We start from the raw sequence: 26303 nt of genomic DNA, 5'->3' as shown, positions 1-26303 counted from the left end.
TAAATAGATTCAAATTTTTCCCGGTCAAATTAACCCCCAGGTATTTCACTTTTTTAACCACATTTAATTCTGTTTCCTTTTGAAACCCATCTATTTCTGAAGGTGTCAAGTTTTTTGCCAAGACCTTAGTTTTTTGTTTGTTTAACCTAAATCCCGCCACCCGACCAAACTCAGAAATTAGTTCTAAAGCTCTTTTTGTGCTGGATTCTGGCTCCTGTAATGTCAAAACCAAATCATCTGCAAAAGCCTTCAGTTTATATTGTTTTCCTCCGACCTGTATTCCTTCCACCTGCTGGTCCTTCCTGATCAAGTTAAGCAACACCTCCAGGACAGAAATAAATAGCAAGGGTGATAAGGGGCACCCCTGTCGTGTTCCTTTTTCAATTTTAAACTCCTCTGTCACCACATTATTTACTATCAATTTAGCTTTTTGCTCTGAATAGATTGCTTCAATACCATTTTGGAACGCCCTTCCCACTCCCATCCCTTCCAAATTTTTCTTCATAAACTTCCAAGATATATTATCAAAGGCCTTCTCCGCATCTATAAAAATCAAAGCTGCTTTTGTATTCAAATTTGTCTGCAATAACTCCAAAACATCAACAATATTCCTGGTGTTGTCGGACAAATGCCTGCCAGGGAGAAAGCCTGCTTGGTCTTTATGAATTACTTCTTTTAAAACTTTTTTCAGTCTATTTGCCAAGATATCAGCAAAAATTTTGTAATCCACATTTAGGAGTGAGATGGGACGGTAGTTCTTAAGTTGAGTCTTTTCAGATTCCAATTTTGGTATCAAGGTGATGAATGCCTCTTTCCACGATTCTGGTGCCCCCTTCCCTTCCATAATTTGGTTACATACCTCCATTAATGGTTGAGCCAAATATTCCTTCAATGTCTTATAATATTTGGAGGTAAGTCCATCTGGGCCTGGGGATTTGCCCAGTTGCATGTTCTGAATGGCACTTTCAATTTCCTGTTGTGATATTTTGTAATTCAGGGCTGTTTGTTTATCTTGTGTAAGTTTTTGCAGGCCATGACTTTTTAAAAATTTATTTATCTCCATCTCCACTTGGGGTCCTTGAGTGAACAATTTTTTAAAATATCTCTGGAAACACTTTCTAATTTCTTCTGGTTTCTGAATACGTTCTCCTTCAACCTCTAGATTGGTAACAAAGTTCAATTTTTGTCTCTTTTTCAGCTGCCATGCCAGCAGCTTCCCACATTTATTAGCCGACTCGAATGATCTTTGTTTCATCTGTTTAATTTTCCATTCAATTTCTTGATTTGTCAGTTTCACATATTGTGCTTGATGGAATTTTATTTCTCTTAAAACCTCTTTTGATTTTGGATTAAGTCTCAACTTTTTCTCTCCGTCTCTTATCTTCTCCAAAATCTTGTCCTTTTTACCATTCCAGAGTTTTTTCTTTATAGTATTCTGTTGTATCAGGAACCCTCTCATAACAGCTTTACTCGCGTCCCAGATTGTTTTCTTTTCCACCGAAGTGTTCAAATTTATTTCAAAGTAGTCTTTCATCGTTTTTTGGGCCTTCTTCACAATCTCCTGATCTCTAAACAAGGAGTCATTCATTCTCCATCTGAAGGATCCAGCTGGTGTAAGTCTTAAATCTATTTTCAAAGCATTATGGTCGGAGCAAGTTTTAGGGCAGATCTCTGTTTTTTTAGTCTTAGGAGCCAGTCCTCTAGATATCCAGATTTGGTCGATTCTTGTCCAAGATAGGTGGGCCTCAGAAAAGAATGTTCCCTCTTTACCTAGAGGGTTCTTTGTCCTCCAAATATCAATCAAATCCATATTGTCTGTAAGTTCAAAAAAAGTCTTAGGTAGTCTGCCATCTTTAGTCAAATTTTGATTTTGTGACTTATCCATATGCATGGAGACAACCCCATTCATATCTCCCATCAGAATGATGTTAGTATAGTCAATATAGTCCAGCATTATCTCATGCAGCTTCTTATAAAATTCCGATTTCCCCTCGTTTGGTGCATAAATTCCTACTATCAGAAATTTTTCTCCTTGTGATTGTATTTCAATCGCCAAAATTCTTCCTTGTTCGTCTTTAAACACAAATTTTGGTGCTAGGCTCTCCTTTGCATATATCACAACTCCTCTTTTTTTGACTTTATCTAATGATGTAAATTCTTGGCCTAGTCTCTTGTTGGTTAGTACTCTTCTATGGAGCCTAGTTACATGAGTTTCTTGAAGGCAAATGACGTCTAATTGTTCTTTCCTCAATATATGAAAAATTCTCTTCCTTTTCTCGGGGGAATTTGCGCCATTAATATTCCAACTAAAAAGCTGCAGAGACATCCTGGATCAATTTGTCAACCGATGGGGTTGTCTCCCTTGTCGTCTATATCCAGAGGTGGATCTGGTTTTGCACCAGGCGTGGGGAGTGGCCAGGTACCTATTGTTCCTTTCCGAAGGTCCTCCCCGTAGTCGTTTAGGAACTTTTCTTGCTCCTCTGCTGTTCTAATTTTTACCTTCTTCCCTTTCACACTGAAGGATAGTCCTTGAGGGAATTCCCACCTGTATCGGATTGAGTTGTTTCTCAGCAAGCTTGCCAGATCTTTATATGTAGTTCTTAAATCCAACAACTGTTTTGGTATATCTCTAAAGATTTCTGCTGTCTTTCCCTGTATCACCAATGGATTTTTAAAATGTAGGCCGAGTATGTTCTCTTTTTCTTGCTTATATCTCAAAATGATCAAGCAATCTCTTGGTTTATCCTTCTTGGCCACTCTTCCCAGTCTATAAGCGGTGACAATTTTGAAATCCTTCTCTTCTGCCAAACCCCAGAACTTGGATATTTCTGCTGTCAAATAGCCAATCAAGTCTTCTTTTTCTAATTCTGGGATATTTCTAAGCCTAAGATTGCTTTCCCTGTTTTTCAGTTCTGCCATGGACAGATACGCTTGCTGTTCAGTAACCTGTCTGCTCAGTGGTCTTACTTCCCCACTAAGTTCCTCTATCCTTTTTTTATTTAGGTCTGCTTTTGTACTTGCTTCCTCGGCTAATTTTCGATTTTCTGTTATACTTTTTTCAAAATTTCCTATTGCCTGTGTGTTTTGGGCAACTTGGTCTGTCAATCTATTTATTGTAGCTGTCACCTGGTCAAATTTGGTCGCTTGTTCATCTGCTTTCTTGTTTAATGCCGCCAGCTGGTCCAATATTTCTTTAGAAACAGGGTCTAGCCCTCCTGCAGCCATATCCCCAAAAACTGGCTGTCTAGATTGGCCTTCTTGTAGACCTGTCACAATTGGAACAGATGATCTACGTACCTGCACAGGCAGAGTTGATTGCAACAGTTCAGTTTGTTTTGCTTTCTTAGCAGCCCTTGTTTTTGCTGCACCACTCATTCCACAGCTGTCCAAGTTTCAAGGTCAAATTGTAAATCCCATGGGAAAAGCAATCCAGAAAATAAACATCCGAGCACAAAAAATTCCAAGACAGCCGGCAGTTCTCAGAGACAAATAGTTCCACAATCCAGCAGGGGGAGCTCCCCAAAAATTAGGGAGAAGGATAGAAATTTTCCACCATTACGTTCCCAAATAAAAAATTAAGTAAAAACCAAAACAAGGGAGAGAACCCTCTGGATTCACTTTAAACTGCAGAAATAAAAGTTCTTTACAAAGGTGCACACCACAGTTCCTTTCTTATAATTTACAAAGTAGCCCAATGTATCTCTATACCTCATACACAGTTACCGCCGTCTGATGTTACTTTGTATCCAGACAGCCCGAGAGCTGAGTTCGTAACTTTATAATCCACAAAAAGTAGAGAGAAAAATCACAGTCTCTGTCCACTTATAATATGGTTTTAACTTTTCTTTTACTTTTAACCAATCAAGTCCGAATTTGCAGGGTATATTCCAACTTCTTTTAAGCTCCTTTCAACGCTTCCGTTTTAATAAAACTTTGCTTGATACTTTAAACACAGACGGAAGACTGACTTCCTTTTTAGCGTCTCCCGCTTTCAGCCGAAATTTACAGATTTGAGTTCAAATAGAGTCTCAGATTTCTTACTCACGAGTAAGTAGTTTCAAAATCAAATGTTGAAAGAAGAAAGGTCAGTGCTCATCAGCAGCAGCCGCGCGGCTTCACTTCCGCGGAAAGAGCGATGGATTCACAGCACCGCTACCCCCTCCACGTTCCGGGGCTCCTTACGGGGTCCCTTCTTCGTTTCCGAGGTCGCTCCTGGTGCCCGCCGAATCCCACGGCCACGGGCTCACTCTACCCGTGGTTTTTCTGAATGGGTCGTCGCTGTGCCGCAGCGCACGACCCTTTTCCGCGGAGCCCCTCTTCAGCAGCTGAAGAGGACCGCCATTGCCATTTCGCGCCGCCTCCGGAAGTGGCACTTACTTTCTCAAGTCAGCTTTAGGCTCCTGTTGTTCTGTGGGTCTGACAAGTTTCCAGCTGGCTACAGTTGACCCTGGATATGTGGTTAGCATGTCTTTCATAGGGATAGGGGATAATATTTATTTAGTTCACACTTAACAGTGAGCTGACCTAATTCACACATTCTGAAGCAATAGGCAAACCGAAAAAACAACCACTCTTTGACATTTGCACCTCCCTGAATATTGCAGAGAATGTACACAGCCAAGTAATGTCTGCAAAAAATGCATGTACAGTGGTACCTGGGGTTACATATGCTTCAGGTTACATACACTTCAGGTTACAGACTCTGCTAACCCAGAAATAGTACCTCGGGTTAAGAACTTTGCTTCAGGATGAGAACAGAAATCGGGCAGCGGCAGCAGCGGGAAGCCCCATTAGCTAAAGTGGTGCTTCAGGTTAAGAACAGTTTCAGGTTAAGAACGGACCTCCGGAACGAATTAAGTACTTAACCAGAGGTACCACTGTACTAGGATAAAGTGTGCACATAACGAAAATAGCACACAGAAGTCGAAGGAGCGAAAATTGCTTCGTGACAATCTGTGTACTAGGCTAAAATCACATGTGTATGTTCAGATAAATATGTACTGAAGTGCTGCTGAATTTTTGTGAGGATGTGTTAATTGATCAAGCAATCATTCTTCAGAGTGCCCTCCAAACTAGCCAAATTTATAATCTGGAAAAATATATCAATGTTGCAAATCTATGTATGTCTACTCAGAAGTGAGTCCCATTGAGTTCAGTAAAGGATTGCAACCTGAAGGAACCCTGCAACCAACAAACCTCCAATGTCAATTCTGTACAGAGATGTAATACCAATTTAGTTGTATTTCTGGCAGTGTGCTTCTGTTCACCATGGGCCTAATCTTACAGTCTAGATGCTCCTGTGTCTGTTATGGACTGTACTACTTCTTACTACAGGGGATCACTAGTATTGTACATACTGATACATTTAAAAATTTCATTCCCTCCCTCCCAGGGAAGCCAGAAATTGTGCCGTGCCACAATAGATGATACATCCAGTCACTCTGGTAATCTTGCATTTAACCTCTTTAAAATACCGCATAATACTGTATGTTCAATTTTAATCTCCTTTCCTACGGAAAGGAAAATCTACTAGATCTGTACCTTGACTCCTTTTAAGAAGAGTTAACTTTTAAATAAAAAGGTCAATGTGAAACTGATAAGTTTATTTCTGTTTGGTTTGATTTTGCCACCTATGTCAACATTAAAGAACACAGTTGATCTTCGCCAGGGCTTTATTTTTTCCCCCAGCCAGAACTCACTGGAACTAAGTTCCGGCACTTCTCAGGTAGGCGCCATTGCCATTAAAAGAGAACAAGGGAGGCGTTCATGGTGAGTTCTGGCACCTTTTCCTAGAAAAATAGCAATTTTTGCCCAAAACAGATATGACAGGTTCCTATCCAAAGGGACTTAAGAATCTAAAACAGATCTAAAATAGACACTAGTAAACAACAGAGGAAGGGGTTGTTCAGCCGCATAAGCCAGGGGTCAGCAAAGATTTGGGACATGGGCCGGTTTGTGATCCTGCAGACGCTGTAGTAGGCCAGAGTGCGCATGCACACACAAACGCTATTTCCGGTGCTCCTTCCGGTGCAGAGGAAGCGTACACAGCTTCACATTAGCTGCAGGAGCTTCCTGCAGCCAATGGGAAGCTGCCCAGCGTCGCAGAAGGCGGTCCCCGCTCAACTCCATGCCGGTTTAGCATGGTGCACCGGAGCCAACCAAGCGGGTAGGAGGGATTCCCTGAGCGGGTGGTGGGGGTCCATGGACCGGTTAAATGACCCCCATTGGCCGCTTCCGGCCCATGAGCCTTAGGTTGCCTATGCATGGTATAAGCTCTGTAAAAGTTGCTCTCCAATTCTGGTCTTAGCATGGTGCAACTGAAGTGTTTCTGTGTGTCACTTATGGCGTAATACTCCTACTGAACCATTGAAAAGATAATAGGATTTGCTGGAAGCCCTGCTATGCTACCCAAGGCTGTGATGGTCACCACAAACCTTCAGGGTGGTTTAAGGGGTATGATTAAGTGCAACATCACAGGTATGCCTAAATGATGAAAAATGACGTCTGGTGATTTAGCCAGTGGTGCTAAATAAATGTGAAACAGTAGAAGTGTTAATGTGGAACGCCTTGTCCTGGTTTATGGATTTGGCAATACTGAACAGTGATGACTCTTTACTTGCTCCCAGTGTCTACATTTAGAATGTAAGAATCTCCAGTTGCCTGCCTTTTGCAAAAGAATTCTGTGGTTTTCCCCCCCAGTATTAAAAGAAAAAAAAGGAAATACTATTACAGTTTCCTTCTATTTAGGTGAGATAATTTTGACATGCTTCTTTCTAATGTACTAGGTTAACTCTAATAAAATATGTGTTTAGTCATCTCTTCTTTAGAGGAAGGAAGGCCATTTGGGAATATTAGAAAATGGGTGTAGCCAACCATTATAAATTTTAAGTAGGTGCCACTGTGATTACTACTTAGCTATGAGGCAATGGTGTAATTATACCTGCTTGTTACTCCGTGCTCTTTTTCCGGGATGTTTTAAAATCATTATTGTGTTGCAGTGAACACAATACTTCCAGCAGTGAAGCATTTGACATCAGCTGATCTGCCCTGCGATGCCTGCTATTACGCATAAGCCAAGCACTTCAAAGATAAAGTTGCTTGCCTCTGTGGAGATGTGATGCCATAGTTGAAATTGGTCCATTTTATCTAGTCTCCTGCCACCTCCACCTACCCTGCCACATTCACCGCTGGCAGAGTAGCGCCGTTGACATTGGTGGCAAGACTGCACTGATTTGGGGTGAGATCTCGACCCAAATTGCAGGTCTCATGCGCTCCGCTAGTGTTATGTACTGAAGTTCTCACCCTGGGCCAGCAGGGGGATACTGTAGATAGTTTTCATTCAGGTCCATGTCAGTTATTTTAGGCGGGAAACCCTGGGTTATTGTTGCTACAATGTTGACAGCCGGCTGCCTATAAAAGCAGGCCGGCTGAGCTGTTTGCTGTTCAGTTCTGTTCCAGCTTACAAAATAAAGAGCTGCTTTGCTGGCTGAAAGAATGGCTGCTTCTTGAGAACACAGACATTTTGGATTTAGAAGTTTTTAATAACGTTTTTGGGTGGCATGCATATTTGTGGTATGACAAGGTTAAAGCAAATAAAGCATTTAAAAATCATATTGTCAGAAGAGCATTGTTTAATGTCTGGACAAGATATAAAGACTTACTTGAAAATAAAACCCCAAGGTGGCTATCACCGATGGAGGCGAAGGCTCAGAAAAAACTCAATATGGAGGCCAAATGGCCAAAATATTGGGAGATTTTGGAACAGGAGGGTGACAAACTGAAATTGCAGAGTTTTGAGAAATTAAAAAACAAAGTGCGAGACTGGCTTCATTATTATCAGATAATGGAGGCATACAATTTGGACAAGAATATCGGCTTCCAGGTGGAAAAATCAAAATTAGAAACAGAACTGTTAGAACCCAAAACTAAGATTTTGTCAAGGATGTATAACTTGCTGTTGAAATGGAATACACAGGATGAAACGGTGAAATCTGCTATGATTAAATGGGCACAAGATGTTGGACATAACATAATGATGGCTGACTGGGAACAGTTATGGACCACAGGTATGAAGTTTACGGCATGCAATGCCTTAAGGGAGAATATTATGAAAATGATATACAGGTGGTGCGTTTTTTCACCAACCTCACAGATGCCCCGAACACCTTATTGGCTAAACAAGCCTTTGTATCATTACAAAATAATACTACTTGGCATAAAAACCTACTAGATATCCTATCCAGATACAATCTACCTGAGTTTAATACCCTCAAATTGTGGAGCCCTGATAAAGTTCGGGAATGGATCTTTGAAAAAGACGCCTTTTTGGACTCCACAAAGATAAAAAACTCTGGGTTTTCCTACTGGTTTCCCCGAGTAAAAGCAGTCAAAATCTGTGCCAACTACTTGGTGGAGATCACTGATCCCACCCTTCGGAGAGCTTTTACCATGGCACGGTTTCAAACACTGCCAACTGCATATCTGACCGGTAGATTCACAAAAACCCCAGTAGAACATCGTTTATGCCCTTGCCTTATGAAAATTAAAGAGGATCTTACACATTACCTCCTCTATTGCCCCATCTACTCGGGCTTTAGAGACGCATTGCTGCAAATTATACCCAACTCTATAACCAATCCTGAAGATAGAGTAAAATTTTTGTTAGTTGATGCAAACCCACGTATTACCCATGTGGTAGCGGTTTTTGTGATGAAGGCCATGAAAGCCAGGGAAAGATTTATGGATGACAATGTAAAGACCCCTTCATCGTCTGTTTAACTCGTTGCTTGTTTTCCCTCTCTTTCTATTTTGTGGGATGAAGGTTTTGTTGGCGTAGTATGTAATGAATTTTAATATTTTTTAACTATTGTTGTGTTGATGTTTGTGTACAGGCATGGTCCTCACAATAAACGGATTTTGAATTTGAATGATATACAGGTGGTACATGACCCCAGTCAAGCTTGCAAAAATTTATCATTTGCCCAATAATAAATGTTGGAAATGCAAAGAAACTGAAGGTACATTCTTTCACCTTTGGTGGATGTGCCCAAGGATTAAGGCTTTCTGGGAGATGATCTATAATGAAATGAAAAAGGTATTTAAATATACCTTCCTGAAGAAACCAGAGGCCTTTCTCCTGGGCATTGTCGGCCAATTGGTGCCAAAGTAGGATAGAATTTTCTTTATGTATGCCACAACAGCAGCAAGAATACTTATTGCAAAGTATTGGAAGACACAAGATCTACCCACCTTGGAAGAATGGCAGATGAAAGTGATAGACTACATGGAACTGGCGGAAATGTCTGGCAGAATCCGAGACCAGGGAGAAGAGGTGGTGGAAGAAGATTGGAAGAAATTTAAAGACTATTTGCAGAAATATTGTAAAATTAATGAATGTTAAAATGATGTTGGATTGAAATGAAACGGCTTTAGCAATAAGGTTAAAAAGAATATGTAAAAATGGATTGATAACTAGATGAAAATACGAAGTTATAATATGTTAAGATTTAGAATTAAGATAAAAACAAAGAGGGAAGGGATTTGCTGAATTAACCATGTGAACTGGAATACAAAAAAGGGAGGTGTGAGGAGGTCAGGAAACAAGTAAATGAAATATAAGACATGAAAATATTGATTTGTTTTTAATTGTTTTTTACTTTTCATGTATTTTGTATTTGTATTTTTGTATCTTTTTTTCTTTTATTATTGTTATTCTTTTTTTTTCTTTTTAATTCTGTAACTTTTGATTGTCTGTAAAATTTCAATAAATATCATTTAAAAAAACAAAAAACAAAATAAAGAGCTGCTTTGGAGAAATCGCTGTGTCGTCTGCCATGTCTACCCACTATTCAACAGCTAGATCTCGCCCAAAATGGATGTGATCTTGCTGAGGTGGAAGTGGGGGGCAGGCAGAGTAAGCATGGACGTTCTTCCTGGGGCATTTCTGTCGCCTGAGGCAGTGGCCTCACCCTGTTTAATGGCTGGTCTGCCTCAGTATCTGCAGTGAGTGTGACATTTAGCTTAGAATCAGGCCTGCAAAAAAGTCTACAAAAGTTACTAATCCACCTGCCAGCTGGTGTTTACGTTAGCCATTTGCAGCCTAAGAAAAAAGAAAGTTCCAGCTCTGCTCTGCTGAGCCAAGTCAATTTGTGCCATAACTTGGGGGGGGCGGGGGGTTGAATTGGCTGCAATCTCCTCTCCCAAAGCCTGCACACTCATGTGAACGTGGCCACTATGTTACTTGTGCGTGACAAATGTGATAAAATGGGTAAAATGTAAAATAATCAATGGACAACTGATACCATAGCTTTATTTCAATTATGAAACATGGGAGTTGGAAAAATAATTCCATTAAAAAGTTAATTGTTAGCTGCCTTTGTTCTTTGCTGCCTGCAGAATTCAATTCCCAACACCGGACTGCCCCATTTCTGCTGTGGTTGTAGAGACTGCTACAAGAGAGACATGTTTTGCTGCAGCTGGGGCTGAGGAAGGCGTCAGGCTCGGATGACACAGGCGTGCCGTGGCATTTCTTCTTTCTGTGCCCACACTACCCTAAATCTGGCACTGCCTGCAGCAGAAACAATGCAGGCAAAAATCTTCAGTAAATAATAATAATAATAATAATAATAATAATAAATTCAAGCTTCAGTTGAGATTCCTGCATTGCTGGGGGTTGGACTAGATGACCTTTTGGGGTACCCTTCCAACTCTCCAAGTTTATGAGTCTTGGCTAGGGCATATGACTATCTACACGGTTCAAACAGGAGAAGACAACATTCCCCCCACCTTCCCCGGAAGCTGAGGGGGGCGTGGCCTAGCCGTGCCTTCTCTAGCAACCCACCGCTCTGTGATCCTTAACCCCTTCCTTCACTACCTAGCCAAGACAGGCTTGGCTGCGGTTATTGTACGCCGCGCTCCCCAACGACGCACGCGCGGCCTTTACGCCGCGCTTGTGACGCGCCGCGCCGCGCTCGGGGAGAACTCTTCTCCTGTGACGCTCCCCTGGCGAGGAGGCCGCTGAGGGGACGCGAAGAAACCTCCAGGGGGAGCCCGCGGCAAGGCCGCAGCGGGCCCTGGCTACCGGGAGCCCGCTGGGCCCGTTCCTTCTCTCTCTTCCTCTCTATCGCTCTCTCTCTCTCTCTCTCTCCCTCCGCCCCCACGTTCTCCGGCTTGCGTCACGCCCCGCCTGCGTCACCCGGACAAGATGGAGACCGCCGAGGAAGGTAACGGCCTGGAGCCTCGGGCGGCTTGTGTGAGGGGGGCGAGGGGGGGGCGAGCGGAGGGGCGGGGAGGAGCCCGGGCCGTCGGCCTGAGGGTCGCGGGTGGGGGTGGGAAATAGCCTGGCCTGCGCCGGGGAGGCGTCCCGTGGGGGGTTCTGCGCGCCTCACCTGAGCTTCCCTCCCTTGGCCCGCCGGGGCGCCTCAGGTGCCGCTTCGGGGACGGTTGGCGTCGCGGGGTGGGGTGGGGGGCTGTCAGGGAGGGGTGTCTCTCTGTGTATATATATATATATTTGGTATGCGTGTGGAGGTGTGTTGTTGTTGGTCGATGCGTGATTTGTGTGTGTCGGTGGTGTGCATGGCAGTTGTGTGTGGTCGTGGTTGGCAAAACCTTGAACATCGGGGTGCCGCAGGTTGTGGGTTGTTGTTATTTTGGGAGGGGAGGGAGGCATGTTGTTGCTCTCGTGTGTGTGTGGGGGGGGGGAACTTAGCACGCGAGGGGCGAGCGATTTCATCTCGGCAGATGCGGCACGGAGGGTATTTTGTGCGTGTTTATTGACAGCTGTGTGTTGTTGTTGTTGTTGGGGGAGATGGGGATGCTGGTTCGGGATTCTCAAAAAAGACCCAACCAACACCCCATCAGAAACGGAACGCTGTGTGTGTGTGTGTGTGTGTTGTGTTGAAGTGTGCGTGTGTGTGAGAAAGGTGGTTGTGATTGTTGACATTTGTATTCCGCCCTCCCCCCTTCAGATCTCGGGTCCCTTCACAGCGCAAAAACATAATATTAGAAAAAACCAACCAACCACAAAATACATGAAACCAAAAACAAATCAATGTCTCCCTGCCCTGCATCCCCTCCTTGGTAGCAATGTCCAATAGGGTTGGATTGAGCTAGGCGTCAGTCCTCTGGGATAGCTCAGTCGGTAGATCTTGAGACTCTTATCTCTGGGGCAAGTACATCCCTGCATTGCAGGGGTTGGACTAGATGACCCTCATGGTCCCTTCCGACTCTACAATTCCCTGATTCTATGGCTGGGGTGATGTGTGTGAGCTGGCTACACTCCCCTCCTCTTCCCTCGTGGTAGTGTGGATCTTAGGTAACCTTTCAGAGAGGTGAGGCTACAGTTGTAGGCAGCTGCTGTGAGCTTTGACAGCTGCTTGGTTCTTGTTTTCTTTTTCCGCTGCAAAGTAGGGCATGTTTTTTTACAGCTCACCCTCCAAAAGCTGCTGGGTGGGACATGTTCCAAAATAGTAGGTGCATAGCTGTCAACTTTTCCCTTTTCTTGCAAGGAATCCTATTCGGAATAAGGGAATTTCCCTTAAAAAAAGGGGAAAGTTAACAGCTATGAGTAGGTGTGCTAAGCATTTTCTTGTAGGAAATGGTAACAGGGTCCTGGGGTACCTTAGAAGACTAAATGGGATTAGTTTTTATAAGTAGGAGCCTACTGCATCAGAAAGTTTGTGCCACAGTAATTCCTTTGCTGCTACAGCTATAGGCTTTTGGTAAACTTTTCTTCTTTCACTTTGTAAAGGGAAATAAGAGGCCTAACTTGGCGTCATTTCCCATCTTCTGTTTCAAAATATGATTCGGAAAATGTAGTGGATTCACCTGGTGAGATGTTTGTTGCTTACTTTTAATAATGTTTGCACTCCTGGGTAAATTGTGCATCTTTGCATTGTTCAGCTTGTCGTGGTAGAAAAATGATCATCTCACCATAAAACTTTTCTTTTTTTCCTATTGATTTCTCTTATCCCTTTTCTCCTGCTAAACTAGTTCTGAATTAAAAATGTCATATGCTGTACCTGCTTATGTAAACAGCTTAACAGTCACAAGGGTAATTGGAAGAGAAAGGTTTGGATGCTTATTTAGGTAAAAGTTAGACAAGCGGCACACGTCCTCTAAAAAAACAACTTTCTGAACATCTAATCCATATCCATGTCACCACCCAAAAGTGATCAATAAATTAAGAACATTCTATGGTGTCACAGAAACATGTTTTGCTCAGATGAGATTTCCTTTAATTGGAAAAAAAGAGTACTGAAATTGTATATGTTTTTAAATACAATTCATTCTATGTAAAATACAGCAACATTTGCTCATAAGCCAATTGAGTAGTTCCTGATTCAGAAGATATTAAATTAGATTGCTGGCACGTGAGCTTTTTGGGGACATGTATCCCCAGAACCTCTTACTTGCTGTATCATTGCTCTGATAATTTATTCTTGATGTCTGATTTACTTTTGGGCTTAGGAGGGGTTTTGCTTACCTTGAGGTTGATGTTAAGAAGAGACCGGAATGAAGCGTAAATGAACTGGTAGTGTTGGCACCTATGATGTATTCCTAACCCCTATTTGAAAATGTAAGCTGCTACAACAGCCCTCCAGGAGCCGCAGTGCTAAAATTGGACACCCAAAAATCTTGACAGATAGGTCTGCTTTCCTTAAAGTTGTTGTCTGTTTAAAAATATTTTATTGTTTTTAAATTTATGTAACAACAATAATAAAAAAGCATAATCAAAGTCTTCTTAAAAAGCTTGAACAGTGCAGTCTTCTGATGATTCTGCAAGTCTGTGCCAGGAGTTCATCCTAACATTGTAAAGATTGTAACCCAAATGAATCTGAGACATTTTGTCCCAGTTATTGGTCATTAAGACCTAACTTCATTTAATTGCTGAGGTGCTGAGGAGGGTAGAAGAAACTGCAAAGTTAGTGTTTAACATTGCAGCATAGTGAATACAAGAATGGACAAAAAGGAGTGTGGTGACTTGAAAACTTAGCTGAAGGCCTAATCTGCACTTTCACAGTTTCCCTGGACAAGTAGAAAGTCGTGTATGCCCAAACCCTTTCTTCAACAAGGTTTGGCCAGATTGTTTTCCTTGCTGTCTCACTAACTGAATGGGGCCCCACAGGATGAGACTCCAATATCACTCTTCTATAATATTAAAAACAGAGGCCTAATAAGCTGACTCGTATATAAAACCCAAATATGTAGATTTTGGGTCTCTGCAACTTGGTCTGGCAAATCACCACCTTGAAACATGTTCCACTGTTAATTTTAAAAACATTTAATTAACCCCTCCCACCACAGTGTTAAAGGATGTATTAGAGCTGGGGTGGTTAATTGTTTTTGCCCACCTTCACATTTGTTTATCTCCCTGGAGGGGTTATATGCCACCCACTTTTTCACAAATCCTGTCTCATACATTCACATACTTGGGACATACAACTCTCTTCTTCAGTACAGATCAGCCAAAAAGTGGCTTATCATCCCATGTCTGCCTACTTCATTTTTTTCATGTTCCCTACTGCTGCCAAAATTGGTGAGCTGTTAGGGTTCAGAAAAATTTGCCTGGGGAACTGTATTAGGTCTTCTGGTTTCCCACTCCTGTACTGAGGAGTAACATGGACCTTTATCAGAGAGCATTGTGAGATTTTCATGCTCCAAGAAACCTGTAAGATACCACAAACACAAACCTTGTTTCAAAGAACAATTTGTTACTTCTGGAAAAGAGAGTGGTGACTGTTATACTCGCTGCTTCTCTTAGATTCACAGTCCAGTATATTCTAACAGATGACAGAGACTGATTTCTCTTGTTTTGGATTCCATGTAGGACATTTGTAAATGTTTTATAGCTACTGTTAATGTTTTCACTACCAAATGGACATATTCTCTCCCCTCTCCCAAACATTGGAAGTCTTTAGGTGAATGTATTTTAATTCTTAGACAATATTTTAATATAGTTTTAGATAATTCAGAAGGTAGGTCTTAGAGAGGGAACATGTTGTGCTCCCTCACATGCCAAGCTTAATTAAACTGCTGTTGCTTTGATGTCCAAACCTGGTTACTGTGGTTTGAATGCCTCCTACAAAGCAGGATTGTGTACCAGGATCTGGCTTGCAAATCAGTCTCAGAATGTATCTGGGGTACTATGTCATTTTGTTTCTTTGGCTGAATTGCAGCTGGGGGATGTAGGCAAGGTGCTTGGAGTGTGGCCGACTACCTGTTTATGCAACCCTTGCTCTTTCTGGCTTACAACACAGCAGCTAAGGGAGGAATGGCCTCTTGGATTTGGGAGATGATTAAGGCCTTGTTTCACAAGGGAATTGTCCACTCTTCCTTGAAGGAGGTATTTGCAAGATCACACCTAAAGAAACACTCCATTAACCTGAAGATAGTGCCAAATTTGACCAGTCGCAAATCTTACCTTTTTTGGCAAGATGCTTAAGTGGTTGGTGACTGTACCAGGCATTTTTGTACAATACTAATTATCGAGATCCATTTCATTCTGGGAATTTTCTGTGATTTTGGAATCCCTCTACATTAAAAAGCATGGTGGAAGAGACAGGTTTTCTACAGTTGCCTGAAGATAAACAACACTGCTTTATTGTTACTGTTTTATCTTTTTTTGTAAAATGCTTTGAGGTTTTTTTTACACTCAAGCAGTGTATGCATTTAATGACATAAATAAATAATAAACTGGTGCCAGCAGAACCTCCAGGAGGAGTGTACCCAAGAACCAGGGTGCTATTACTGAGGTGGTCCTTCAGCAGGTCATGGAGCACCAAACTTCCTTTGAAGTTGGAGCTACCAGCAAGGCTTCCCCATTAGATTTCAGATTACAGGCAGACTGATATGGGGAACAGCTTCCCTCAGACTGGCCATCACCTACTTGGGAGGCGAATCAAACACTACAAGAATATCTTATCTAGATTCATTTTCATTTTATTAGTTCTCATTAGCAACAGATAGAGAGGAGAAACAAAGTTGGGTGTCATCAGCATACTGTTAACACTGCGCTCCAAATCTCCCTGTGACCTTACACAGTAGTTTCATGGAAGGAAGGAGGTCCAACCATCTATGCCTTTCTCACAAATGAGTATAGCTGTAAGACAGCAGAGGTTTAGGACCAGTTTTCCTTCTCCTAAATGAGCCATTTTCCCTGGTTGATGAGCCCCATCTGCCCCTCGTTTCCCTCTACAGCGTGTGCTGTAACTGCCTTCTTGACTGTTGGACCCGCTATTGGTCTCATGCGCTCAATCTGCTGTAGCCTGTCTTCACATGCAGGGGAAGTCCCTAACTCACTGAGGGTTTGAGACAGTCAAAGCCATATCCTGGGGGTGTAGCTGCTGTCTCATGCTGACAGCCTCTAGGAGCCACAGGTGAGAGCTGAGTACAAGATGGGCAAACTACCGCAGAAGGAGAATGAAGTGTGCCCCCCCGAAGTACAACCCCTCCCCTGCACTCCATGCATCCCACTCTTATCAGTACTCCTAAATCCATTTTTCCTTGTAAGGGGACAAAAAGTCGGCATGTGTGGGGTAAGGAAACCTTGTAGGTAATCTGGTCCCAAGTTATTAAGGGCTTCATATACTTCATACACCTTGAACTTGTCCTGGTAGCATATCAACAGCCAGTGCATAGGTGTTACATTTCTAACTTCTGTCGGAAATCATGCTGCATCCAGAGTAGGCAATTGATCGGTTTCTCAGTTGTAGGAGCTACTCACTCACAGAGCTTCTGTCTTGCCAGGATTCAAGCTCAGCTTATTTTCCCTCATCCATTTCACCACTGCATCCAGGCAATGGCCTCTCCTGAGTAAGATTTTATGGAGAAACAGAGCTAAGTGTCATTAGCATACTGATGACACCTCACTGTGAAACTTCTAACATCCGCTCCCTGCAGCTTCATGTAGATATTAAATATCACTGGAGATAGTCGCCTCCAGGAGGCTGAAAGGCACTTGCCCCGATTGGATCCACTACAATACATTGCCCCCAGTTCCCAATCCCTGAAGCTGTTCCAGAAGGATACCATGGTCAGTGGTATCAAAAGCCAATGAGGGATCAAGAAACTGGAGTAAAGTTGCCCTCCCCCGTCCTGCCCTCTGCAAAGGTCATCCGTCAGAGTGACCAAGGCTGACTCAGTTCCATGGCCAGACCTGTACCCAGATTGAAATGGATCTAAATAATCTGGGTCCTCCAAGAATGCTTCCACCACATCCCTCTCCACCATATTCCCCTAAAAGGGGACATTAGCAACTGGTTGATAGTTGTTCCAATCCAAAGGTCCAGAGGCGGTTTCTTTAGGAGTGGTCACATCAGTGCCTTTTTCAGTGCAGCTTAATAAGCCAGGAGGAACAGGATTTGATGGGGCACGTGGTTAGATGCATGGCTGCCGCCACCATGATCACATGAGCTGATTGCCTAAGGTGAAACTGATCCCACAAAACATTCTTAATACTGACACTGGGTACTTCATCTGGAGCTGCAACAGGTGCAGAGTGAAGATCACTCCAAAGACAAGTGACTTTATCCTCAAAGTGTGTGGTCAGTTGGTCACAGCGGGTCTTTGAGTGCTCCAGAGGGTTGTGTTGGACCAATGGCCATCTGAGAGAGACCCATAGTTGTCATGGAGGCCATGTTGTCTCAAGTTGGCCCGACAACAGCCTCTGCGTGACTATTGAAGTCACCCAGGATTATTGTTTTAGGGTCCTCCAACAATACCCCAGAGACTACCCTGGCAAGCTGGATCAGGGATACCATTAGGCAACAGGGTGGTTAGTAGCCCAGCAGCACCCCTGATCTGTCTCTCTGGCCCAATACCAGGTGCAGACCCAGGATGGGTGGGGTATAAGTATAATAATAAATGATGATGATGATGTCAAGAGGCTTCCTGATCAAGGATATGGTATTCTTATAGACAATAGCAACACTCCAACCCTAGTCTAGCCTGGTACAGTACTGAAAATCCAAGTGGTCACAGCTGAGTAAGGTCAGGCCCACTTTGCATTTCTGTACTGGGACTGAGGCAAGGCCAGGGAGTCATGCAGTAAACAAGAAGAAGCAGAAGTGAAACCAGAAACAATAACACTGGAAAGAAAAGAATGCAACTGTTTTCATGCTTTGCCATACAACAAAGCAGACATGGCTGCTGCAAATGAGTAGCTGCCTTTTTTTTTTTTAAAGTATGAGTCTTATACAATGCGTACTGGCCTGGATTGTATAAACGCTCTATTAAATTCTGAATTAATGAACAAGTTAAACTGGTTAGACTAATCTTTTCACTTGTGTCACTGTTTAGGAAAATACATGAAATGCCTACAGGCAACTAGATTTAATCCAGCCTTTCTGTCTTTCCCTTTTTGTTTTCTTGGTACAGTGGTACCTCTCAAGACGAATGCCTCGCTAGACGAAAGGGTTTTTTGTTTTTTGAGCTGCTTCGCAAGACGATTTTCCCTATGGGCTTGCTTCGCAAGACGGAAACGTCTTGCAAGTTTGTTTCCGTTTTCTTAACACCGTTAATACAGTTGCGACTTGACTTCAAGGAGCAACTCATAGAACGTGGTGTGGTAGCTTTTTTTGAGGTTTTTAAAGACTTTGGTGATTTTTGAAGCTTTTCCAAAACTTTCCCGACACTGTGCTTCGCAAGACGAAAAAAATCGCAAGACGACAAAACTCGTGGAATGAATTAATTTCGTCTTGCGAGGCACCACTGTAATGTAAATTCCCTTGGTTTACATTACATAGCTTTTCCAGGGTGGATTATAGACCCTTTGGCTTTCTCCCCACATATATGTTCAGAACGTGAATAGGAAAGATACATGGGTAAAGTGCCCTTTTAGAGTTATAGTATGTATGAGAGTGTTGTGTGGAACTGAGAGTGCACTGGCTTTCCTGGAGAGCTGCCACATGGTGTGAAGCCAGCAAATAGGTCAACCTTTCTGTTAGTGCATTCATTTGGTAGTTCACAACATTATCAAGTTCTGAACCGTTGCTTCTAGTTTTTCAATTTCTTGCCAGGTAAGGCAGTGATAGTGATGTCTATCTCTCCACTCTCATGTAGCTCTTTTCCATGCACATTATTTCATTTTTGTCACAGCTGTTAAGCTATCATAGAGCTGTCATATAAAGGACACGTTTTCCTACGGTTCTGCTGTGTTACACAAAGTGCTGTTAGGCATCCAATGCATGGTCAAGAATTGAAAACACTTAAATAATTATAGGTTTTCTTGTCACCTATGAGGATGAGCTAAGGAGATTTCATTTCTGTTTTAGGTTAGCTACAAATTGTGACACCTGAACCTGGACAAAGTTTGGTTAATCTTAATTATGGTTTTCTGAAACAAGCCAACTTCAAAGCATTGTTTGTGAAGCTGGCTTGTTTCAACAAATGGTAGCTAAGATTGCATTTAAGGTTTGAATATAATGCTAAACCGCAGTTATTGTGAAACTGAAGTTTACGACCTTTGACATTTTGTGGGGAGCATGTAAACCCAAGGCTCGCTTTGGCTTGTCTACCCTAATGCTAAACCATGGCTTAAGTTAGCATTATATATGAATGAAGCCTTGAAAATGGATATTGGGGCTGTATTCCATTGATGCCTGTTACAAATTAAACCCTGTTATTAGGGGAAACTTGGATCTATACCAGTCTTTGCCAACATTGAGGAGACTGCTGTATTTGGGAGTATTTTAATATTCTTCCTGTGTTAGTGTTAGATTAATAAGAGCCACGGCTGAATAGTAGAACACTTTCTTTACATGTGAAAGATTCAAGGTTCAGTCCCTGGCATTTTCAGGTAGGGCTGGGAATGAGCCCTGCTGGAAATGCTAGTGAGCAGCTGCTAGTCAGCACAGAATGCTAAACAAGGTGGACCAGTGGTCTGACTCAGTAGAAGGCAGCTTCCTATGTTCTTGACTGAAGCCCCATGCAATGTGAATTGCTGCAGTGTTTTTCAGATTATAGGAGAATGCCCAGTGAAGCTTCTAGGCTTCAACATTGGACTGGTCAATATAAGAGCCAGGAGTAGAATTTGCTATTGTTACTTCCTTTGTGACTTGTTAGAACATCCTGCATTTGAAGAGTACACTTGCAAAATTGCTTGTTTAAGAACATCTGCCAAAAAGTATTTTTAATGCTCTTGTTTTAAATATAGTATTTCACCTATTTTTGTTATCTTAAAATAATAACAAGGCACCAATGACAGATTCAGGGGATAAAAGCTGACACTTATTGATCTTCCTTTTTTTTTACGATTTAGGAAAAGTTGATACACCAGGAAACTTAAAGAAGTATCTTATTATAATGGAAAGCATTTCTATTAGTTTTATTCTGTATTCTATTTGTGTTTAACAGACATATGCAGAGTATGTCGGTCTGAAGGAACTCCTGAGAAACCTCTCTATCATCCGTGTGTATGCACTGGCAGTATTAAATTCATTCATCAAGAATGGTAAGTTTCAAAATATGTCAATGCCTATTCATATATGCTTACGGCATGAAATCGCTATGAACATTTTGGGAATCTGGCAGATAAATAATGCTCTGTGGTTCCCAATTGGTGGACCACGAACCCATAAGCATAGGTTTACATGTTAAGGAAGTATTGAGGTGTGGGGAAGAAAAACTGCATATATTATTTTTAATCCCTGTGTAATTAATGGGATTACACAAGAAGTATCTGAAACCCCTTTATAGAATTGCAAGATATTAAGGGTATATTGTTTTTTATTAGAAGGGTTAGATCTATGTATTAATAGTGTTTAGTGTTTTAAATGCTTGCTCCTTTTTGTCATTTCTGTGGTTGTATCCATAGCTGTTTGTGTGAGACTTTAACTTTCCTCATTGCTTCCCATGTGCCCTTAAAATCTGTTCTGAAGTGTTGGGGGACCCTCTGGTGTAGAGTTAGGGGGACTTTCAAGGTGCTACAGGGATGAGAAGAGGAAGGTGAAGGGCCAACTGCAATAGTAGAAGACATGTAATGCGGTGTGAGCTTCCGCCCTGTAAATTTACTTTGTATGCAATCCAAGGAGATATGTCAGTTTCTCCCTTGATGGCATAGTCCCTTGAATAATATAGGAAGCCTCTATAGAGGGTCCCTTCACATTTGAGAACAGAGAAATGTGGAGCAGAAGCCTGCTTCTAGAAAGGGGTTGCTGAAGAAAGCCTTGCACGTGTAGCACATGGTCCTTTGCCCTTTGTATTAGTCTTTTTTGATTTGAAAACTTACATGCTACCTTTCTGCTCTAGTTGGCATTTAAGAATGCCTTTCATAACTGTAGCTGAGTAGCTGTATTTGCGGTTTCTGGAGAGCAGTGCTCTTGAACTGTATGCCTATGCTCTTCAAACATGTTCACTATCAGCAAAACAAGAGTACTTAAAGAAAGGCATTATCTCTGTTTTTCTACCCCTCTGAATTTGAATTATTAATGTTTTTCTTAAAAGTATATTTTACTGATTATTTTACTGCATTTTCTTAATTTCTGACACTCAAAAAATAACTTGTAGATTTTAAACTGTAGATACACTGTACTCATGTTTCTTTTTAATTTCAGCTTAGTTCAGTGGCTCAAACACAGCAGAAAAGAATACTGTGAATTATGTAAACATAGATTTGCTTTCACACCAAGTAAGTATATGGTGAGAGTTTGTGATGTGTTTAAACAAAGACTTTTCTTTATGGTGGTTTTAGGCTACAGAGAGTCTTCATGGGAATTTGCAGGTTCACCAGCAGTGTGCTTGCCTCCAGTAAACTAAATATTATAGGCACTGCACTGTCTCTAAGCTGTGTATCTGAGATATGGCCAAGTCATTGTAACCCCTTCTGAAACAATGGTTTGGCTGGCTTGGTTGAAATCCGACAACAGCACTAGAAAATCCTTCATGTAAATAGTATCCCATATGATACCCCATTGTTTTCATTTTAAAATAACACCCATACTGCTAGTGAGCATTTTGGAGTTTATGGATGTGCCACCTGACACAGCAACACTTTCATAAGCAAGGCACATTGCAGATTGGATTTATCTAAATTGGTCTCTGTCATTATTTTGCTTTAAACCTATAGTGATAGATGACCATGTAGTATTTTCAGTTCATTGTCATGGGAAATTTTGCAGGAATACTATGATGTTTCTCATAAAAACAATTCAGAGTGGTAGAAGTAAAATTGCAATCCTTTCCGTTCTTTCTTTTCTTAGTTTATTCCCCAGATATGCCTTCTCGGCTTCCAATCCAAGACATATGTGCTGGACTGGTTACAAGTATTGGCACAGCAATACGATACTGGTTTCACTATACACTTGTGGCCTTTGCATGGTTAGGAGTTGTACCTCTTACAGCATGTAAGTATCTCATTTTGTGGACGTATAATATGCATATGGCTGAGCAGTACAAGAGGGAGGGGAAATGTTTTATTGTCAGGGGGCTCTCAGAACCATGGTTAACAGTAAGCTAGTTAAGGGGGAAAGTATTAGAAGCTCCAACCTTCATCATATCCAGTTCTTAATCACTGAATTTCAGAAAAAGCAGCTATGAATGCTGTGTGCATAATTCTTCAAAGGTGATTGGAAAACACAAACATCACTAGTGTTTGCACAGAGAACAATGCTTCACCTGGACCTTTTAAGCTGCCTTCTAAGGCAACTTTATGTAGGAGTTCACAGTAAGTTTGCTTTTCTTCTAGTTTAGCCATGTTGGTATTATAGATGCTGACAGAATGGCAAGAGCTGGATTTCCTCTTGCCTGTGTTAAAATTCTTATAGACTGCAGTCTTAGATGTTAATTGGCGAAAAGATGGTGAAGGTTATTCTCTGGCTTGCATGTGCCTTTTAATCCTCACAGCTTTAACAGTTTCTTCTACTGTGGTCTGTTTGCCTGCATCTCTTAGAATCATAGAGTTGGAAGGGACCCCAATGGTCATCTAGTCCAACCCCTTGTGATGCAGGAATCTCAACTAAGCCATACATGACAGATGGCCACCCAACCTTTGCTTAAAAACCTCCCAAGGGAATCCATTCCACCGTTGAACATCTCTTACTCTCAGAAAGTTTTCCCTGATGTTTAGTCAGAATTTCCTTTCTTGTAACTTGAATCCATTTGTTCAAGTCCTACCCTCCAGAGTAGGAAAAACAAGCTTGCTCCATTTTCCATGTGACAGCCCTTTAGATATGTTTAGATGGGAATCATATCTGTTCTCAGACGTACCCAACTCCCTCAGCTGTTCCTCATAAGCCTTGGTTTCCAGATCCTTTATCTGACCACGTTCCAGCTTGTCAATATCCTTCTTAAAATGTGTTGCCCAGAACTGGACACAGTACTCCAGGTGTGGTATTTGCATATGTTCCCAGGTTCTACAAGAAACATCTGTAACAACTTTGTTAAAGTTAAGAATAGTTTGGGTAATCGGATCGAATATGATTCTCTGTTCCTGATAAAGAAGAACCTGATAAAGGAAGTTTGGAGCTTCTGATGCCTTTCCCCTAAAAATTATTTTAACGTGTTATTTGAAATCAAGGTCTGAAGCAAATGGAACTTTTTCCAGACTTAAGGGATGAGGGATTGGTCTGCAAGAGCACACTCCTCTCCACCCCAAACCTGGTTTGAATTCCCTCATCTTACTAGGCTTGTTACTGAAGCATTGTTAGCCTGTTAAAATGCACTTTAGGATGCTTCTAACTCCCCCAAAGAACCCAGGTTTAATTGGCGGAAACTGCATTTTATTGTCAATTTTTACTCCTTTAGGCCGTATCTACAAGTGCTTGTTTACTGGCTCTGTGAGCTCACTACTGACACTGCCATTAGATATGCTGTCAACGTAAGTATTAGCTAATACTATAGATATTTCTACACATTGTGTTCTAAACAGCTTGCTGTTTTTCTCTTACAATGAAAGAGATAGGAGATAGGATAGAAAATTAAATAATGTAGCATTATTATTTATTCCTCTTTATGGTCCAGTCTGTGTGTTTTAATATACTGTAAGTGAACGAATTTAATAACTAGCCTGGGAATAGTGCTTCTGGGTAATTCAGTAATAGAGAAAGCGATCACTGTACAAAATAAATAATTTCCAGTTTTAGTATGAATAAAATATGTTTTTGTATATAGCCTCTGCTTTAATCTATCTGTGTGAAAAGATACCACTTTTGTTTTGTGAAAATGTAAGTATTCACATGTAGGATCCCAGCCTAACTTGTCTTAAGATGAGACTGTCTGCTTCTCTGCCTGGCCAGTACAGCAGTTATTCAGCTTATGCTTGTAAAACACTCTACATTATTATGTACATTTTAAAAGTATAGTTTATTTTAATTGTTTGAGAGCCCGTAGCAGAAAGGCAACCTTTTAATTAAAAATAAATAGTATATTGGAATGGAATAGAAAATTCATGCAAAAATTTATAATGTAGAAATAAAATGAGATGTATTTATTTATCAGTGTATTAAATAATTGGGCTTAATGCAAAAATATACAGGGAAGCTATCTATGGCCTGTAATGATCCCCAGTGTTAATTCCTACAGCATCTCACCAACCTCTGATATCTTACTCAGGGCACTTTTTTGTTCAGCTCAAAACCTCCAGGACGTAATAAATAATAAAGTAAAAGAAAGTACCGGTAAATGTCTTACACTGCCTTATTTTAAATGCTTCATCACAAAATAAAGGATCAGATTAGTATCATCAGGTGAATGAAGATGCTGGAGAAACTTCTAAGTAATAATTTTGTGCAGATAGCAAGTAGCTTGAGATCAGCATGACACATTGAATAGATTTAAATTGAAATAACTAAAGGCTTCCACAGCGAGATCTTCTACTGGAGATCTTGACTTGTTCTTTTGTTCAAAATCAGGTAAATTTGGTACCATTAAGGAGGTCTTACTTAAGCGTGGGTGACTGATTGCAGAGTGAGTCGACAATGATGTTGCATTTGGAACGTAACAGTTGTGATAATGAGTGTAAAGAATGTGTTGGTTGTCTCTTCAATAGAGAGAATTTACTGGCAGACTGTTTGCAAGGTTGTTTTGTGGTGACGTGCACACTCTGTGCATTTATCAGCCTTGTATGGTTACGTGAACAAATTGTCCACGGAGGAGCACCACAGTGGCTGGAACAAAATCAGCAGCAAGCCATCAATGGTGTTGGGCAACAGAATGAGGTAATGTGTCCTTCAGTTTTTCGGTTGTAACTTTTAGCTTGAATTCCTCTCTATTGCACATTAGCTTGTTCTTTACTCCCCCCACCCCAATATAGAATTGTCTAACACTAGGTAGATAAATACACATATCCTGTTGCATAATGCATTCTTCTGGCAGAAGCTTCATTGACTTGTGGATTGCACTTAGTACCAGCAACTTTCCTACTGCAGTGGTACCTCAGGTTACGAACTTATTTTGTTCCAGAGGTCCATTCTTAACCCGAAACCGTTCTTAACCTGAGGTGCGCTTTCGGTAATGGTGCCACCGCTGCATGATTTCCGTTCTTATCCTGGGGCAAAGTTCGCAACCCGAGGCAACTACTTCCAGGTTAGCGGAGTTTGTAACCCGAAGCGTTTGTAACCCGAGGTACCACTGTATAGTGTTTTGTTCTGTACCTTTATCAAATATCTTAAGAGTCTTTGAATGGCTGCATTCAGATAGATCATTAAGCTGTGCAACACTGTTTGTGAAACTGACATAGCAGCTGTAATACCAGAAATATTTAGTGGGATACTTGCAACAGGAGATCATGTGCCTTATTTCTACAAGAAAGATCCTAGCGTAGGAGGCTGATATTACAGAGGTGTCTGTAGAAAGTTGTGTAGTGTAGTCTCCGTGGTTTTACTTCTAAATGTGCATATGTTACAGGTTCTATTTCCTGTCCTGTTTTCACAGTAATGATATGAGAGCAAAGAGGGAACATGTTAAACTCCTTGTTATAGCCTCAAAATCTGAGATCAACATCTAAAGTAGCATCTGGAAGCTAATCTAAAACATGGTTCTTCTCAATTATCACAGTGAAATGGGGTCCCTCCCCCTTAAGCCTGCATCATCTTTCTTTAAACACCCAGAATAATTTTCCTATTTGAGACTGTACCTGCCCAGTCTTGATCAGATTGAAGAAACTGGCATCCTCTGAATTTTTGAGAATAAATTTATTCCAGTTGCTCCTCTTCACCTCTCAGTTTAAGATACTTAAACTCTCAGTTTAAGATACTTAAATACCAGGGAAGTCACTCAGGTACATCCTGAGAAATGGACTTTATTTGCTGTAGCTAATGTCTCATACTGGTATGGATTTGTGTATATCAGGGAGACCAAGCTGCAGATGT

General features: G+C 41.5%; 1 protein-coding gene across 1 annotated transcript in view; it reads left to right on the top strand.

Annotated features, from left to right (window-relative positions):
- Positions 1-11053: 11053 nt before the first annotated feature.
- MARCHF6 (membrane associated ring-CH-type finger 6) overlaps positions 11054-26303 on the top strand; it is a 40438-nt gene continuing 25188 nt past the window's right edge. Inside the window, exons 1-6 of the mRNA XM_081014713.1 lie at positions 11054-11222; positions 20353-20449; positions 21552-21625; positions 22197-22340; positions 23740-23812; positions 24983-25151. Coding sequence (XP_080870839.1) covers positions 11204-11222; positions 20353-20449; positions 21552-21625; positions 22197-22340; positions 23740-23812; positions 24983-25151 — 576 coding nt within the window. The 5' untranslated portion in view covers positions 11054-11203. The remainder of the gene's footprint in view (positions 11223-20352; positions 20450-21551; positions 21626-22196; positions 22341-23739; positions 23813-24982; positions 25152-26303) is intronic.

This window comes from Podarcis pityusensis, assembly GCF_964106645.2.
Source record: "Podarcis pityusensis genome assembly, chromosome: 7".
In the NCBI taxonomy this organism is placed as follows: Eukaryota; Metazoa; Chordata; class Lepidosauria; order Squamata; family Lacertidae; genus Podarcis; species Podarcis pityusensis.
The sequence above is the reverse complement of the archived record's forward strand: the minus strand, read 5'-3'. Positions and strand labels throughout refer to the sequence as shown.